At 48.8% G+C, this 18,354-nt stretch overlaps 1 protein-coding gene across 1 annotated transcript in view; it reads right to left on the minus strand.

Moving 5' to 3' along the window:
* The window catches only part of LOC121556697 (fibroblast growth factor receptor 3), a gene marked incomplete at its 5' end in the record, with an annotated part of 202,654 nt that extends 184,572 nt beyond the window's left edge, over positions 1-18,082 (minus strand). The window contains one exon of the mRNA XM_045215005.1: positions 17,893-18,082. Coding sequence (XP_045070940.1) covers positions 17,893-18,082 — 190 coding nt within the window. The remainder of the gene's footprint in view (positions 1-17,892) is intronic.
* Between the last annotated feature and the right edge of the window lie 272 nt (positions 18,083-18,354).

The raw sequence follows: 18,354 nt of genomic DNA on the forward strand, positions 1-18,354 counted from the left end.
TAGGGAGGGAGTACCTCCGTTTTACAGAGGCCTTCTTAGGGTGTGGAGCATAATGAAGGTGTCCAGACGCACTTCAGTGGAGTCAGTGCATTGGCTGTTGGAGGAACCTCTGGTGTACGGGGCAAGACTGGATTGTACAACTGCAGCTGTTCCACATTTCTCCAAGATTCTGGTGAAGGGCAAAATCATCACCCTAAAACAGTTAATGGCCATGGCTGGGCCCACCTTAATGGATGGAAGACGGGTGGCTGAACATTTGGGGGTGGGGTCGGAAAGGATTGTCGGACAACTGCTGGAAAGCTGCAGGAAGGCTCTGTCAGCAGAAGAGTGGGGTATGCTGAATAGTCACAAGAAGAAGGTACAAGATGAAAACATCTCATTTCCAAGACTAAGGATTACACCCAATATCCCAGAGTCAGAAAGAAAGGCGTTATTACTGGATTTGAGAGGGTTGGAAGAGGTGGGTTTGGATGAGGTGAATGGGAAAGACTTATATAGGGGGTGTGTCAAGGTGTTGAATAAAGATACATTGAAAAATAGAAAAGACACTCCATGGAGGGTAAAATTGGGCATTGATGACAAGGTAAAGCCAGCATGGAGAGCACTGTACAAGCCACCGTTACAAAAGGGTACTGGGGATATGCAATGGAGGGTTTTGCATGTCATCATTACAGTTAATGCTTTTGTATCTGTTATTAACTCAGATGTTGGAGATGAATGTCCTTTTTGTAATATAAGAGAAACAATTTTTCACTGTTTTATGGAGTGTGAGAGGATAAAACCTCTCGGAAATGCTGGAGTCTTTGTTTAAAGCTGTAGGGGAGATTTTCAATAACACTGTTTTTATTTTGGGGTTTCAATATAGTAAGCAACATAAAAGAAAATGTCAACTGTTACATTTTATTTTGGGACAAGCTAAGATGTCCATTTTTCTGAGTAGGAAACATAAGATAGAAACGGGATATGGGCAGGATGTAAGATGCGTTTTTAAAGGATTAGTGAAAGCGAGAATAAAAGTGGATTTTGAGTTCTTCTCGGCTGTAAAAGATCTCCCATTGTTTGAGGAGAAGTGGGCTTAGGAAGGAGCGGTTTGTTTTGTGGAGGAGGGGAAACTATTTTTGGTTGATGAAATGAGTTAAATGTATATGTTTTTTTGTATTTGTTTTATTTATTTAGGAATTACATTTGTTGTTTCATTTCTGAAAAGGCAGTGTGCCATTATTTATGTTAACACTTGAGTATAAAATAAAGGTTTTATAAAAACTAAAAAACTATCTCCTCCTCTCTCTCCTCCTCCTCTCTCTATCTCTCTCTCTCCTCATCTATCTATCTACAGTGAGGGAAAAAAGTATTTGATCCCCTGCTGATTTTGTACGTTTGCCCACTGACAAAGAAATGATCAGTCTATAATTTTAATGGTAGGTTTATTTGAACAGTGAGAGACAGAACATCAACAAAAAAATCCAGAAAAACGCATGTCAAAAATGTTATAAATTGATTTGCATTTTAATGAGGGAAATAAGTATTTGACCCCCTCTCAATCAGAAAGATTTATGGCTCCCAGGTGTCTTTTATACAGGTAACGAGCTGAGATTATGTCACGGATTCAGCCGAGGCTGCTCCTCCTCCTTGCTCGGGCAGGCTTCGGCGTTCGTCGTCCCCGGAGTACTAGCTACTGCCGATCGATGTTTCGGTGTTTGTCTTGTTTGGTCTTTATTGTTTACACCTGTTTCCCATTATGTTGGATTGTATTCCCTATATTAACCCCTGTCTCTCATTGGTTATTGTGTGTGATTGTTCTTTGTCATTCCGGCAGTTGCTTTGGTGTACGGGTTATTGTGTTTTCCTCCCTGTTTGGAGGTTTGTTGTTTTTGCACTATATTTTACTGTGTTCAGTAAAGTACGTTGCCAGCCGCTCTGTGTCCTGCGTTTGACTTCGCTGACCGCATACACGTCACGTGACAGATTAGGAGCACACTCTTAAAGGGAGTGCTCCTAATCTCAGTTTGTTACCTTTATAAAAGACACCTGTCTACAGAAGCAATTAATCAATCAGATTCCAAACTCTCTACCATGGCCAAGACCAAAGAGCTCTCCAAGGATGTCAGTGACAAGATTGTAAACCTACACAAGGCTGGAATGGGCTACAAGACCATCGCCAAGCAGCTTGGTGAGAAGGTGACAACAGTTGGTGTGATTATTCGCAAATGGAAGAAACACAAAATAACTGTCAATCTCCCTCGGCCTGGGGCTCCATGCAAGATCTCAGCTCGTGGAGTTGCAATGATCATGAGAACGGTGAGGAATCAGCCCAGAACTACACGGGAGGATCTTGTCATTGATCTCAAGGCAGCTGGGACCATAGTCACCAAGAAAACAATTGGTAACACACTACGCCGTGAAGAACTGAAATCCTGCAGCGCCCGCAAGGTCCCCCTGTGTCACGAGTTGCTAAGCCAGAACCCAGAAGCAGACCAGGACAAGGTAAGTTGAAACGAAGGTGAGTGTTTATTTACAAGTTCAAGAGTGATGCTGAATAATCCAGGGAACAGAGCGGGCGGCGTTGATTAGTTGTTGGGGGTGCAGTGGTTGATCCCATCCTGGGTCGGCAGCCGCCGACCACCAGGCAGAGGTTGGATGAAGGTTCCGGACGGGTGACTGCAGATGGAACAAAACGGGGGTAAGTAAGCAACAAACCAACAAGGTGCAAAAACAACAAAACTAACGCTAGGCTCTAGGACTGATACTCTGGTAAACCTACTGTTCATGGCTAACGATCCGGCAGGGAATGGATGTTAGGCCAGAGCCTAAGAAGGGTGATGATCAGGACCAGGTGTGCAGATTGCTGATGGGATGCAGGTGCGGAAATCAAGAGAGCTCCCCGGAGCGTTCCAGAACCCTCGGGAAACTGGAGATCACGAACATAACAACTAGTCCACAGACAGGACCCGACTCAGACTGCCGGGATCGTTACAGTACCCCCTCCGACGTTAACGCCACCGGGCGGACTCCCGGAGCGCCAGGATGGAGGCGGTAGAAGTCACTGATGAGGTCAGCATCTAGGACCTGTCGCCGCGGAATCCAACTCCTCTCTTCAGGACCATACCCCTCCCAGTCCACGAGATACTGGAAACCCCGGCCCCGCCGTCTGGAATCCATGATGCGACGCACCGTGTAGGCAGGACCACCTCCGATCATCCGAGGAGGAGGAGGAGGAGGCGGAGGAGGCAACAGAGGACTGAGGAAAACAGGCTTGAGGCAGGAGACATGAAAGGTGGGATGGACTCTGAGCGTCCTCGGGAGTTTGAGTCGAACTGCCACCGGATTGATCACCTTCTCCACCACAAACGGACCAATGAACTTCGGTAACAACTTCCTAGACTCAGTCCGTAAAGGAAGATCCCGTGTGGCCAACCAGACCCTATCTCCGATGGTGTAGGTGGGAGCGGGGATCCGGCGACGATTCGCCTGGAGCTGATACCGGTCCGAAACTCTAAGGAGTGCTTTTCTGGCCCGATGCCAGGTCCGGTGGCAACGACGAATATGGACCTGAACAGAAGGCACTGAGAGCTCCTTCTCCTGAGAAGGGAACAAGGGAGGTTGGTAGCCATACAGGCACTGGAAGGGAGACATCCCAGTGGCAGATGTAGGGAGAGTATTGTGGGCATACTCAACCCAAGGCAACTGAGAGACCCAGGAGGTGGGGTTGGAAGAGACCAGACAGCGTAGCGTGGATTCCATCTTCTGGTTGGCTCTCTCCGCCTGACCATTAGATTGGGGGTGAAAACCAGATGTGAGACTGACTGTAGCTCCAATGGCCAAACAGAAGGACTTCCAGACAGCAGAGGTAAACTGAGGGCCACGGTCGGAAACTGATATCACTGGGCAACCCGTGGACCCTGAAAACCTCCCCTAACCAGGATCTCGGACGTCTCCGAGGCAGAGGGAAGCTTGGCAATAGGCACAAAGTGGGCGAACTTGCTGAATCTGTCCACGATAGTCAGAACGACCGTGTTCCCCTCAGAAGCGGGCAACCCAGTGACAAAGTCCAGGGGCCAGATGCGACCATGGTCGCCGGGGAATAGGAAGGGGGTGAAGTAGTCCAGAGCTGGGCCGATTGGTACTCTTATTCTGCGCACACACTGGACAGGCAGCAACATAACCCCGAGTATCCTCGGCCATGGCAGGCCACCAAAAACGTCTGCGAAGAAACGCCATTGTCCGAGCCACGCCAGGGTGACAAGCCATCTTGCTGGCGTGGGACCATTTGAGGACAGCAGGACGAACCGACTCAGGCACAAACAACCGACCGGGTGGACCGTTACGGGACCGGGCTGAGTCCGAAGGGCCGCCAGCACCTCCTCCTCAATCTTCCACATAACTGCTCCCACGACGCAGTTCCGGGGGAGAATTGTCTCGGTCTTGGACCCACTCTCCTCCGTCTTGGAGAACATCCGGGACAAGGCGTCCGCCTTGCCGTTCTTAGATCCAGGTCGGAACGTCAGGGAAAACTTGAATCGTCCGAAAAACAACGCCCACCTGGCCTGACGGGAGTTGAGACGTTTAGCCGATTGCACGTAAGCAAGATTCTTGTGGTCAGTCCAGACAATAAACGGTTGCTCCGCCCCCTCCAACCAGTGGCGCCACTCCTCCAAGGCAAGTTTCACCGCGAGAAGCTCCCGGTTACCCACATCGTAATTCCTCTCCGCAGGCGAAAGGCGACGAGAGTAGTAGGCGCAGGGATGGAGTTTACTGTCCGTGGAGCATCGCTGCGACAGGATGGCGCCAACTCCCACATCAGACGCGTCCACTTCAACGACGAACTGACGGGCCGTGTCCGGTTGAGAGAGAATCGGTGCGTTGGTGAATCGCCTCTTCAAATCCAGAAACGCTCGATCCGCCTCCGGATTCCACTTGAAGGTCCTGATACTGGAAGTCAAGGCAGTTAACGGAGCGGCCACACGGCTGTAATCCCGGATGAATCTGCGGTAGAAATTCGCAAACCCCAAAAATCTCTGGAGCTGCAATCTCGTACCGGGCTGGGCCCATTCCAGAACCGCTCTAACCTTCTCCTGGTCCATCCTAATCTCTCCCCTGGAGATGATGTACCCGAGAAAGGATGTCGTGTGGGCGTGAAACTCGCACTTCTCGGCCTTCACGAACAGGCGATTCTCCAACAATCGCTGCAGAACCTGCCGGACATGCTGGACGTGGTCGGAAGGTTCCTTCGAGAAGATCAGAATGTCATCCAGGTAAACAAACACAAAGAGACCGATCATATCTCTCAGGACGTTGTTCACCATACTCTGGAATACCGCTGGAGCATTGGTCAGTCCAAACGGCATCACCTGATACTCGAAGTGACCCATCGGTGTATTGAAACCCGTCAACCACTCGTCCCCCTCTCTGATCCGGACCATGTGATACGCATTGCGTAGGTCTAGCTTGGTGAACACCGTAGCACCCTGTAAGGAGTCGAAGGCAGAACTCATCAAGGGCAGGGGATACTTGTTCTTGACCGTGATGTCATTCAACCCCCGATAATCAATACACGGTCGAAGAGAGCCATCCTTCTTACCCACAAAGAAGAATCCTGCCCCCAGGGGTGATGACGAGGGACGAACGAGACCAGCAGCTAGGGACTCCTTGATGTAGGTCTCCAAAGCCTCACGTTCAGGTCGGGAGATACTGTATAACCTTCCCTTGGGGTAGACAGCTCCAGGGAACAGGTTGATGGCACAATCATATGGTCGGTGGGGAGGGAGTGACAGAGCCTTCTGCTTACTGAAAACTTCCCCCAAATCGTGATATGTCTCGGGGAACCAGGGACAAATCTGGGGGTTTAGCCTCAATCACCTGACTGGGAACCGAATGGGGGCAGGCAGTCTTGAGACAGTTAGCATGACAATCAAGGCTCCAACTCGTTACCTTGCCCGTCACCCAATCGAACGTGGGATTGTGTTCCTTCAGCCAGGGGTATCCAAGGACCAGAGGAACCTGGGAAGACGGCAGAATGAAGAATGAAATCATCTCAGAATGATTCCCCGACAACCGCATCTTAACCGGTTCAGTCCTCATCGTGATACGTGCCAGACTACTGCCGTCCAGAGTGGTAGCTTCAATGGCTTCCGGCAATTGCTCCTTGGAAAGCCCCAGCTGTTCCACCAACTCGGCATCTAGAAAGCTTCCATCGGCACCTGAATCGATAAAGCGTTAATCGCTAAGCTCTGATTCCTGTTCATAAGGGGTAGCCGGGAAACGGGGTCTGACAGAGGTATTGAGAGGTCGAAACTGGCTCGCTAAAAGTCCTCCCCAACTTTAGCGAGCCGCGCAGTTTGACGACTCCGACTGGAACCTGAGAAGCTGATCGGTTGGACGGAGCCCATTGCTTCTCCCTCCTTCGCTCTCGGACTCGATTATCCACCCGAATAGACAAGGCTACCAAGCTGTCCAGGTCACTAGACTCGGATAGGAGATCAACTCATCCTTGAGCTGCTCCGACAGACCCTGGTAAAAGGCCGCTTGCAGAGCCTCCTCATTCCACCCACTCTCCACAGCCAACGCCTTGAACTCGATCACGAAGTCGGCCACGCTGCGAGTTCCTTGGCGAAGCGAAAACAGGCGCCTAGCTGCGTCCCTCCCTCGGACGGAATGGTCGAAGAGCTTCCTCATCTCGGCCGTGAACCCCTGGTATGAAGCCATGCAGGGATCCTGTCGTTCCCAAACGGCTGAAGCCCACTCCAGCGCTCGACCACGCAGCAACTCAATCACAAAGGCTATCCTAGCCTTGTCTGTGGCATAAGAGTAGGGCTGTAGATCGAACACTAATCCACACTGCATAAGGAAGGAACGGCATCTTCCCAGCTCCCCCTCATATTTATCCGGTGTCGGAACCTTTGGGCTCACGGAAGGACACAGCTTCAGAAGCGGCAGGCGAGATGGGTGAAACCGGTAGTGGATCTTCCACCGGACACTTGCGTTGGTTCTGGACCTCCGTCAGACCGGTAGAAAGGTTCCGAACTGACAACGCGATCTCCTGTAGTACCGTGCTATGATGGCCCAACATCTTCTCCTGCTGGGTAATGGCATGGCGAACAGAGTCCAGGTCCGCTGGGTTCATTACTGGCCGGATCGTTCTGTCACGAGTTGCTAAGCCAGAACCCAGAAGCAGACCAGGACAAGGTAAGTTGAAACGAAGGTGAGTGTTTATTTACAAGTTCAAGAGTGATGCTGAATAATCCAGGGAACAGAGCGGGCGGCGTTGATTAGTTGTTGGGGGTGCAGTGGTTGATCCCATCCTGGGTCGGCAGCCGCCGACCACCAGGCAGAGGTTGGATGAAGGTTCCGGACGGGTGACTGCAGATGGAACAAAACGGGGGTAAGTAAGCAACAAACCAACAAGGTGCAAAAACAACAAAACTAACGCTAGGCTCTAGGACTGATACTCTGGTAAACCTACTGTTCATGGCTAACGATCCGGCAGGGAATGGATGTTAGGCCAGAGCCTAAGAAGGGTGATGATCAGGACCAGGTGTGCAGATTGCTGATGGGATGCAGGTGCGGAAATCAAGAGAGCTCCCCGGAGCGTTCCAGAACCCTCGGGAAACTGGAGATCACGAACATAACAACTAGTCCACAGACAGGACCCGACTCAGACTGCCGGGATCGTTACACCCTGCTCAAGAAAGCACATATACAGGGCCGTCTGAAGTTTGCCAGTGAACATCTGAATGATTCAGAGGAGAACTGGGTGAAAGTGTTGTGGTCAGATGAGACCAAAATCGAGCTCTTTGGCATCAGCTCAACTCGCCATGTTTGGAGGAGGAGGAATGCTGCCTATGACCCCAAGAACACCATCCCACCATCAAACATGGAGGTGGAAACATTATGCTTTGGGGGTGTTTTTCTGCTAAGGGGACAGGACAACTTAATCGCATCAAAGGGACGATGGACGGGGCCATGTACCGTCAAATCTTGGGTGAGAACCTCCTTTCCTCAGCCAGGGCATTGAAAATGGGTCGTGGATGGGTATTCCAGCATGACAATGACCCAAAACACACGGCCAAGGCAACAAAGGAGTGGCTCAAGAAGAAGCACATTAAGGTCCTGGAGTGGCCTAGCCAGTCTCCAGACCTTAATCCCATAGAAAATCTGTGGAGGGAGCTGATGGTTAGAGTTGCCAAACGTCAGCCTCGAAACCTTAATGACTTGGAGAAGATCTGCAAAGAGGAGTGGAACAGAATCCCTCCTGAGATGTGTGCAAACCTGGTGGCCAACTACAAGAAACGTCTGACCTCTTTGATTGCCAACAAGGGTTTTGCCACCAAGTACTAAGTCATGTTTTGCAGAGGGGTCAAATACTTATTTCCCTCATTAAAACGCAAATCAATTTATAACTTTTTTGACATGCGTTTTTCTGGATTTTGTTGTTGTTATTCTGTCTCTCACTGTTCAAATAAACCTACCATTAAAATTGTAGACTGATCATGTCTTTGTCAGTGGGCAAACGTACAAAATCAGCAGGGGATCAAATACTTTTTTCCCTCACTGTATCTATCTATCTATAAATCTATCTATCTATCTCTCTCCTCCTCTTCCTCTTCCTCTCTCTCTCCTCATCTTCCTCTGGCTCTCTCTCTCCTCCTCTTCCTCTGGCTCTCTCTCTCCTCCTCTTCCTCTTCCTCTCTCTCTCCTCATCTTCCTCTGGCTCTCTCTCTCTCTCTCTCTCTCTCTCTCTCTCTCTCGCTCTCTCTCTCTCTCTCTCTCTCTCTCTCTCTCTCTCTCTCTCTCTCTCTCTCTCTCTCTCTCTCTCTCTTCTCTCTCTTTTCTCTCTCTCTCTCTCTCTCTCTCTCTCTCTCTCTCTCTCTCTCTCTCTCTCTCTAGTTCACTTTAGTCCAAAACACCAAATGACTTCTCTGTTACAGCAAACTATCTAGAAGACAAAAGAGAGAACACCCAACTAGTCTCTAACATACTGAAGCTAGCCTCATCTTAGTCCTGTATGTAGACTCCCCATTCAGCCTTATACTAGTCCTGTATGTAGACTCCCCATTCAGCCTTATACTAGTCCTGTATGTAGACTCCCCATTCAGCCTTATACTAGTCCTGTATGTAGACTCCCCATTCAGCCTTATACTAGTCCTGTATGTAGACCTCCCCATTCAGCCTTATACTAGTCCTGTATGTAGACCCCCATTCAGCCTTATACTAGTCCTGTATGTAGACTCCCCATTCAGCCTTATACTAGTCCTGTATGCAGACTCCCCATTCAGCCTTATACTAGTCCTGTATGTAGACTCCCCCATTCAGCCTTATACTAGTCCTGTATGTAGACTCCCCATTCAGCCTTATACTAGTCCTGTATGTAGACTCCCCATTCAGCCTTATACTAGTCCTGTATGTAGACTCCCCATTCAGCCTTATACTAGTCCTGTATGTAGACTCCCCCATTCAGCCTTATACTAGTCCTGTATGTAGACTCCCCATTCAGCCTTATACTAGTCCTGTATGTAGACTCCCCATTCAGCCTTATACTAGTCCTGTATGTAGACTCCCCATTCAGCCTTATACTAGTCCTGTATGTAGACTCCCCATTCAGCCTTATACTAGTCCTGTATGTAGACTCCCCATTCAGCCTTATACTAGTCCTGTATGTAGACTCCCCATTCAGCCTTATACTAGTCCCGTATGTAGACTCCCCCATTCAGCCTTATACTAGTCCTGTATGTAGACTCCCCATTCAGCCTTATACTAGTCCTGTATGTAGACTCCCCCATTCAGCCTTATACTAGTCCTGTATGTAGACTCCCCATTCAGCCTTATACTAGTCCTGTATGTAGACTCCCCATTCAGCCTTATACTAGTCCTGTATGTAGACTCCCCATTCAGCCTTATACTAGTCCTGCTATGTAGACTCCCCATTCAGCCTTATACTAGTCCTGTATGTAGACTCCCCATTCAGCCTTATACTAGTCCTGTATGTAGACTCCCCATTCAGCCTTATACTAGTCCTGTATGTAGACTCCCCATTCAGCCTTATACTAGTCCTGTATGTAGACTCCCCATTCAGCCTTATACTAGTCCTGTATGTAGACTCCCCATTCAGCCTTATACTAGTCCTGTATGTAGACTCCCCATTCAGCCTTATACTAGTCCTGTATGTAGACTCCCCATTCAGCCTTATACTAGTCCTGTATGTAGACTCCCCATTCAGCCTTATACTAGTCCTGTATGTAGACTCCCCATTCAGCCTTATACTAGTCCTGTATGTAGACTCCCCATTCAGCCTTATACTAGTCCTGTATGTAGACTCCCCATTCAGCCTTATACTAGTCCTGTATGTAGACCCCCATTCAGCCTTATACTAGTCCTGTATGTAGACTCCCCATTCAGCCTTATACTAGTCCTGTATGTAGACTCCCCATTCAGCCTTATACTAGTCCTGTATGTAGACTCGCTCCCATTCAGCCTTATACTAGTCCTGTATGTAGACTCCCCATTCAGCCTTATACTAGTCCTGTATGTAGACTCCCCATTCAGCCTTATACTAGTCCTGTATGTAGACTCCCCATTCAGCCTTATACTAGTCCTGTATGTAGACTCCCCATTCAGCCTTATACTAGTCCTGTATGTAGACTCCCCATTCAGCCTTATACTAGTCCTGTATGTAGACTCCCCATTCAGCCTTATACTAGTCCTGTATGTAGACTCCCCATTCAGCCTTATACTAGTCCTGTATGTAGACTCCCCATTCAGCCTTATACTAGTCCTGTATGTAGACTCCCCCATTCAGCCTTATACTAGTCCTGTATGTAGATCCCCATTCAGCCTTATACTAGTCCTGTATGTAGACTCCCCATTCAGCCTTATACTAGTCCTGTATGTAGACTCCCCCATTCAGCCTTATACTAGTCCTGTATGTAGACTCCCCATTCAGCTTATACTAGTCCTGTATGTAGACCCCCCATTCAGCCTTATACTAGTCCTGTATGTAGATCCCCCATTCAGCCTTATACTAGTCCTGTATGTAGACCTCCCTAGACCTCCCCTTCAGCCTTATACTAGTCCTGTATGTAGACCTCCCCTTCAGCCTTATACTAGTCCTGTATGTAGACCTCCCTAGACCTCCCCTTCAGCCTTATACTAGTCCTGTATGTAGACTCCCCATTCAGCCTTATACTAGTCCTGTATGTAGACTCCCCATTCAGCCTTATACTAGTCCTGTATGTAGACTCCCCATTCAGCCTTATACTAGTCCTGTATGTAGACTCCCCATTCAGCCTTATACTAGTCCTGTATGTAGACTCCCCATTCAGCCTTATACTAGTCCTGTATGTAGACTCCCATTCAGCCTTATACTAGTCCTGTATGTAGACTCCCCATTCAGCCTTATACTAGTCCTGTATGTAGACTCCCCATTCAGCCTTATACTAGTCCTGTATGTAGACTCCCCATTCAGCCTTATACTAGTCCTGTATGTAGACTCCCCATTCAGCCTTATACTAGTCCTGTATGTAGACTCCCCATTCAGCCTTATACTAGTCCTGTATGTAGACCTCCCTAGACCTCCCATTCAGCCTTATACTAGTCCTGTATGTAGACTCCCCTTCAGCCTCATCCTAGACCTCCCCTTCAGCCTGATCCTAGACCTCCCCTTCAGCCTTATACTAGTCCTGTATGTAGACTCCCCATTCAGCCTTATACTAGTCCTGTATGTAGACCTCCCTAGACCTCCCCTTCAGCCTTATACTAGTCCTGTATGTAGACCCCCCATTCAGCCTTATACTAGTCCTGTATGTAAACTCCCCATTCAGCCTTATACTAGTCCTGTATGTAGACTCCCCATTCAGCCTTATACTAGTCCTGTATGTAGACCTCCCTAGACCTCCCCTTCAGCCTTATACTAGTCCTGTATGTAGACTCCCCATTCAGCCTTATACTAGTCCTGTATGTAGACCTCCCTAGACCTCCCCTTCAGCCTCATCCTAGACCTCCCCTTCAGCCTCATCCTAGACCGCCCCTTCAGCATCATCATTTGTAGCATGTAGCGATGGCGAGGTCTACATACAGGACTAGTATGAGGCTGAATGGGGGGTCTACATACAGGACTAGTATAAGGCTGAATGGGGGGTCTACATACAGGACTAGTATAAGGCTGAATGGGAGGTCTAGGGAGGTCTACATACAGGACTAGTATAAGGCTGAATGGGGGGTCTACATACAGGACTAGTATTAGGCTGAATGGGGGTCACATACAGGACTAGTATAAGGCTGAATGGGGGTCTACATACAGGACTAGTATAAGGCTGAAGGGGAGGTCTAGGGAGGTCTACATACAGGACTAGTATTAGGCTGAATGGGGGGTCTACATACAGGACTAGTATAAGGCTGAATGGGGAGTCTACATACAGGACTAGTATAAGGCTGAAGGGGAGGTCTAGGGAGGTCTACATACAGGACTAGTATAAGGCTGAATGGGGAGTCTACATACAGGACTAGTATAAGGCTGAATGGGGAGTCTACATACAGGACTAGTATAAGGCTGAAGGGGAGGTCTAGGGAGGTCTACATACAGGACTAGTATAAGGCTGAAGGGGAGGTCTAGGGAGGTCTACATACAGGACTAGTATAAGGCTGAAAGGGAGGTCTAGGATCAGGCTGAAGGGGAGGTCTAGGATGAGGCTGAAGGGGAGGTCTAGGGAGGTCTATATACAGGACTAGTATAAGGCTGAATGGGGGGTCTACATACAGGACTAGTATAAGGCTGAAGGGGAGGTCTACATACAGGACTAGTATAAGGCTGAATGGGGGGTCTAGGGAGGTCTACATACAGGACTAGTATAAGGCTGAAGGGGAGGTCTACATACAGGACTAGTATAAGGCTGAATGGGGGGTCTACATACAGGACTAGTATAAGGCTGAATGGGGGGTCTACATACAGGACTAGTATAAGGCTGAATGGGGGGTCTACATACAGGACTAGCTATAAGGCTGAATGGGGGTCTAGGGAGGCTCTACATACAGGACTAGTATAAGGCTGAATGGGGGGTCTACATACAGGACTAGTATAAGGCTGAATGGGGGGTCTACATACAGGACTAGTATAAGGCTGAAGGGGAGGTCTACATACAGGACTAGTATAAGGCTGAAGGGGAGGTCTAGGGAGGTCTACATACAGGACTAGTATAAGGCTGAATGGGGGGTCTACATACAGGACTAGTATAAGGCTGAATGGGGGTCTAGGGAGGTCTACATACAGGACTAGTATAAGGCTGAATGGGGGGTCTACATACAGGACTAGTATAAGGCTGAATGGGGGGTCTAGGGAGGTCTACATACAGGACTAGTATAAGGCTGAATGGGGAGTCTACATACAGGACTAGTATAAGGCTGAAGGGGAGGTCTAGGGGGTCTACATACAGGACTAGTATAAGGCTGAAGGGGAGGTCTAGGGAGGTCTACATACAGGACTAGTATAAGGCTGAATGGGGGGTCTACATACAGGACTAGTATAAGGCTGAATGGGGGGTCTAGGGGGGTCTACATACAGGACTAGTATAAGGCTGAATGGGGGGTCTACATACAGGACTAGTATAAGGCTGAATGGGAGGTCTACATACAGGACTAGTATAAGGCTGAAGGGGAGGTCTAGGGAGGTCTACATACAGGACTAGTATAAGGCTGAATGGGGGGTCTACATACAGGACTAGTATAACGCTGTATGAACAGCGCCGGAAGAAGATGGCTGCCGTTTTACAGCCCTCTAACCAATTGTACTATTATGTGTGTTTTTCCGCGTTATTTGTAATTTATTTTGTACATAATGTTTCTGCCATCGTCTCTTATAACCAAAGAGAGCTTCTGGATATCAGGACAGCGATTACTCACCTCGCGTTGGACGAAGACTTTTTCTTCAACGAGGCGTCACGAAGGATATTCTACAGACACCCAACAAGGCCCAGATCCCCGTCATTCGCGTGAGGAAGAGACGGAGATATCGTGGGACGCAGATCCGGGTGCCTTGTAAGGATCCGACGGCGAACGAGTAAACTGCCTCTCCCATCAATCCTATTAGCCAACGTTCAATCTTTTGAGAATAAAATTGACGATTTAAGATTACGGTTATCCTACCAACGGGACATTAAAACTGTAATATCTTATGTTTCACGGAGTCGTGGCTGAACGACAACAATGACAACATTCAGCTAGCAGGCTATACGCTACATCGGCAGGACAGAACGTCTGACTCTGGTAAGACAAGGGGCGGCCCGGTCTGTGTATATTTGTAAACAACAGCTGGTGCACAAAATCAAATACTAAGGAAGTCTCGAGGTTTTGCTCGCCTGAGGTAGAGTATCTTATGATAAGCTGTAGACCACACTATTTACCAAGAGAGTTTTCATCTATATTTTTCATAGCTGTCTATTTACCACCACAAACCAATGCTGGCATTAAGATTGCACTGAATGAGTTGTACAAGGCCATTAATCAACAGGAAAACGCTCATCCAGATGCAGCGCTCCTAGTAGCCGGGGACTTTAATGCAGGGAAACTTAAATCCGTTCTACCTCATTTCTACCAGCATGTTAAATGTGCAACCAGAGGGGAAAAAACTCTAGACCACCTTTACTCCACACACAGAGACGCATACAAAGCTCTCCCTCGCCCTCCATTTGGCAAATCTGACCATAACTCTATCCTCCTGATTCCTGCTTATAAGCAAAAACTGAAGCAGGAAGCACCAGTGATTCAGGCTAATACAAAAAGTGGTCAGATGACGCAGATGCTAAGCTACAGGACTGTTTTGCTAGCACAGACTGGAACATGTTCCGGGGATTCTTCAGACAGCATTGAGGAGTACACCACATCAGTCACTGGCTTCATCAATAAGTGCATCGATGATGTAGTCCCCACAGTGACCGTACGTACATACCCCAACCAGAAGCCATGGATTACAGGAAACATCCGCACTGAGCTAAAGGGTAGAGCTGCCGCTTTCAAGGAACGGGACTCTAACCCGGACGCTTATAAGAAATCCCGCTATGACCTCCGACGAACCATCAAACAGGCAAAGAGTCAATACAGGTCTAAGATTGAATCATACTACACTGGCTCTGACGCTCGTCGGATGTGGCAGGGCTTGAAAAACTATTACAGACTACAAAGGGAAGCACAGCCGCGAGCTGCCCAGTGACACAAGCCTACCAGACGAAGCTAAACCACTTCTATGCTCGCTCGAGGCAAGCAACACTGAAGCATGCATGAGAGCACCAGCTGTTCCGGACGACTATGTGATCACGCTCTCCGTAGCCGATGTGAGTAAGACTTTTAAGCAGGTCAACATTCACAAGGCCGCAGGGCCAGACGGATTACCAGGACGTGTACTCCGAGCATGTGCTGACCAACTGGCAAGTGTCTTCACTGACATTTTCAACATGTCCCTGACTGAGTCTGTAATACCAACATGTTTCAAGCAGACCACCATAGTCCCCGTGCCCAAGAACTCTAAGATAACCTGCCTAAATGACTACCGACCCGTAGCACTGACGTCTGTAGCCATGAAGTGCTTTGAAAGACTGGTCATGGCTCACATCAACAGCATAATCCCAGAAACCCTAGACCCACTCCAATTTGCATACCGCCCCAACAGATCCACAGATGATGCAATCTCTATCGCACTCCACACTGCCCTTTCCCACCTGGACAAGAGGAACACCTACGTGAGAATGCTATTCATTGACTACAGCTCAGCATTCAACACCATAGTGCCCTCTAAGCTCATCACTAAGCTAAGGATCCTGGGACTAAACACCTCCCTCTGCAACTGGATCCTGGACTTCCTGGACGGGCCGCCCCAGGTGGTAAGGGTAGGTAACAACACATCTGCCACACTGATCCTCAACACGGGGGCCCCTCAGGGGTGCGTGCTCAGTCCCCTCCTGTACTCTCTGTTCACCCATGACTGCATGGCCAGGCACGACTCCAACACCATCATTAAGTTTGCCGACGACACAACAGTGGTAGGCCTGATCACCGACAACGATGAGACAGCCTATAGGGGAGGAGGTCAGAGATCTGGCCGTGTGGTGCCAGGACAACAACCTCTCCCTCAACGTGACCAAGACAAAGGAGATGATTGTGGACTACAGGAAAAAAAGAGGACTGAGCACGCCCCCATTCTCATCGACGGGGCTGTAGTGGAACAGGTTGAGAGCTTCCAAGTTCCTTGGTGTCCACATCACCAACGAACTATCATGGTCCAAACACACCAAGACAGTCGTGAAGAGGGCACGACAAAGCCTATTCCCCCTCAGGAGACTAAAAGATTTGGCATGGGTCCTCAGATCCTCAAAAAATTCTACAGCTGCACCATCGAGAGCATCCTGACTGGTTGCATCACCGCCTGGTATGGCAACTGCTTGGCCTCTGACCGCAAGGCACTACAGAGGGTAGTGCGTACGGCCCAGTACATCACTGGGGCAAAGCTCCCTGCCATCCAGGACCTCTATACCAGGCGGTGTCAGAGGAAGGCCCTCAAAATTGTCAAAGACTCCAGCCACCCTAGTCATAGACTGTTCTCTCTGCTACCGCATCGGCAAGCGGTACCGGAGTGCCAAGTCTAGGTCCAAAAGACTTCTCAACAGCTTCTACCCCCAAGCCATAAGACTCCTGAACAGCTAATCATGGCTACCCGGACTATTTGCACTGCCCCCACCCCATCCTTTTTACGCTGCTGCTACTCTGTTAAGTATTTATGCATAGTCACTTTAACTCTACCCACATGTACATATTACCTCAACTACCTCAACTAGCCGGTGCCCCCGCACATTGACTATGCAACGGTACCCCCTGTATATATAGCCTCCCTACTGTCACTTTATTTTACTGTATATATAGCCTCCCTACTGTCACTTTATTTTACTTCTGCTCTTTTTTCTCAACACTTTTTTTGTTGTTGTTTTATTCTTACTTTTTTGTTTAAAATAAATGCACTGTTGGTTAAGGGCTGTAAGTAAGCATTTCACTGTAATGTCTGCACCTGTTGTATTCGGCGCATGTGACCAATAAAATTTGATTTGATTTGAGTATAAGGCTGAAGGGGAGGTCTAGGGAGGTCTACATACAGGACTAGTATAAGGCTGAATGGGAGGTCTACATACAGGACTAGTATAAGGCTCAATGGGGGGTCTACATACAGGACTAGTATTAGGCTGAAGGGGAGGTCTAGGGAGGTCTACATACAGGACTAGTATAAGGCTGAAGGGGAGGTCTAGGGAGGTCTACATACAGGACTAGTATAAGGCTGAAAGGGAGGTCTAGGATCAGGCTGAAGGGGAGGTCTAGGATGAGGCTGAAGGGGAGGTCTAGGGAGGTCTATATACAGGACTAGTATAAGGCTGAATGGGAGGTCTACATACAGGACTAGTATAAGGCTGAAGGGGAGGTCTAGGGAGGTCTACATACAGGACTAGTATAAGGCTGAATGGGAGGTCTACATACAGGACTAGTATAAGGCTGAATGGGGGGTCTACATACAGGACTAGTATAAGGCTGAAGGGGAGGTCTAGGGAGGTCTACATACAGGACTAGTATAAGGCTGAATGGGAGGTCTACATACAGGACTAGTATAAGGCTGAATGGGGGTCTACATACAGGACTAGTATGAGGCTGAATGGGGGGTCTACATACAGGACTAGTATAAGGCTGAATGGGGGTCTAGGGAGGTCTACATACAGGACTAGTATAAGGCTGAATGGGGGGTCTACATACAGGACTAGTATAAGGCTGAATGGGGGGTCTACATACAGGACTAGTATAAGGCTGAATGGGGGGTCTAGGGAGGTCTACATACAGGACTAGTATAAGGCTGAATGGGGGGTCTACATACAGTACTAGTATAAGGCTGAATGGGGAGTCTACATACAGGACTAGTATGAGGCTGAAGGGGAGGTCTAGGATGAGGCTGAAGGGGGGGTCTAGTATGAGGCTGAAGGGGCGGTCTAGGATGAGGCTGAAGGGGAGGTCTAGGATGAGGCTGAAGGGGAGGTCTAGGATGAGGCTGAAGGGGAGGTCTAGGATGAGGCTGAAGGGGAGGTTTAGAATGAGGCTGAAGGGGAGGTCTAGGGATGTCTATAAACAGGACTAGTATAAGGCTGAAGGGGAGGTCTAGGGAGGTCTACATACAGGACTAGTATAAGGATGAAGGGGAGGTCTAGGGAGGTCTACATACAAGACTAGTATAATGCTGAAAGGGAGTCTAGGATCAGGATGAAGGGGAGGTCTAGGATGAGGCTGAAGGGGAGGTCTAGGGAGGTTTACATACAGGACTAGTATAAGGCTGAAGGGGCGATCTGG

This window comes from Coregonus clupeaformis, unplaced genomic scaffold (genome assembly GCF_020615455.1).
Source record: "Coregonus clupeaformis isolate EN_2021a unplaced genomic scaffold, ASM2061545v1 scaf0350, whole genome shotgun sequence".
In the NCBI taxonomy this organism is placed as follows: Eukaryota; Metazoa; Chordata; class Actinopteri; order Salmoniformes; family Salmonidae; genus Coregonus; species Coregonus clupeaformis.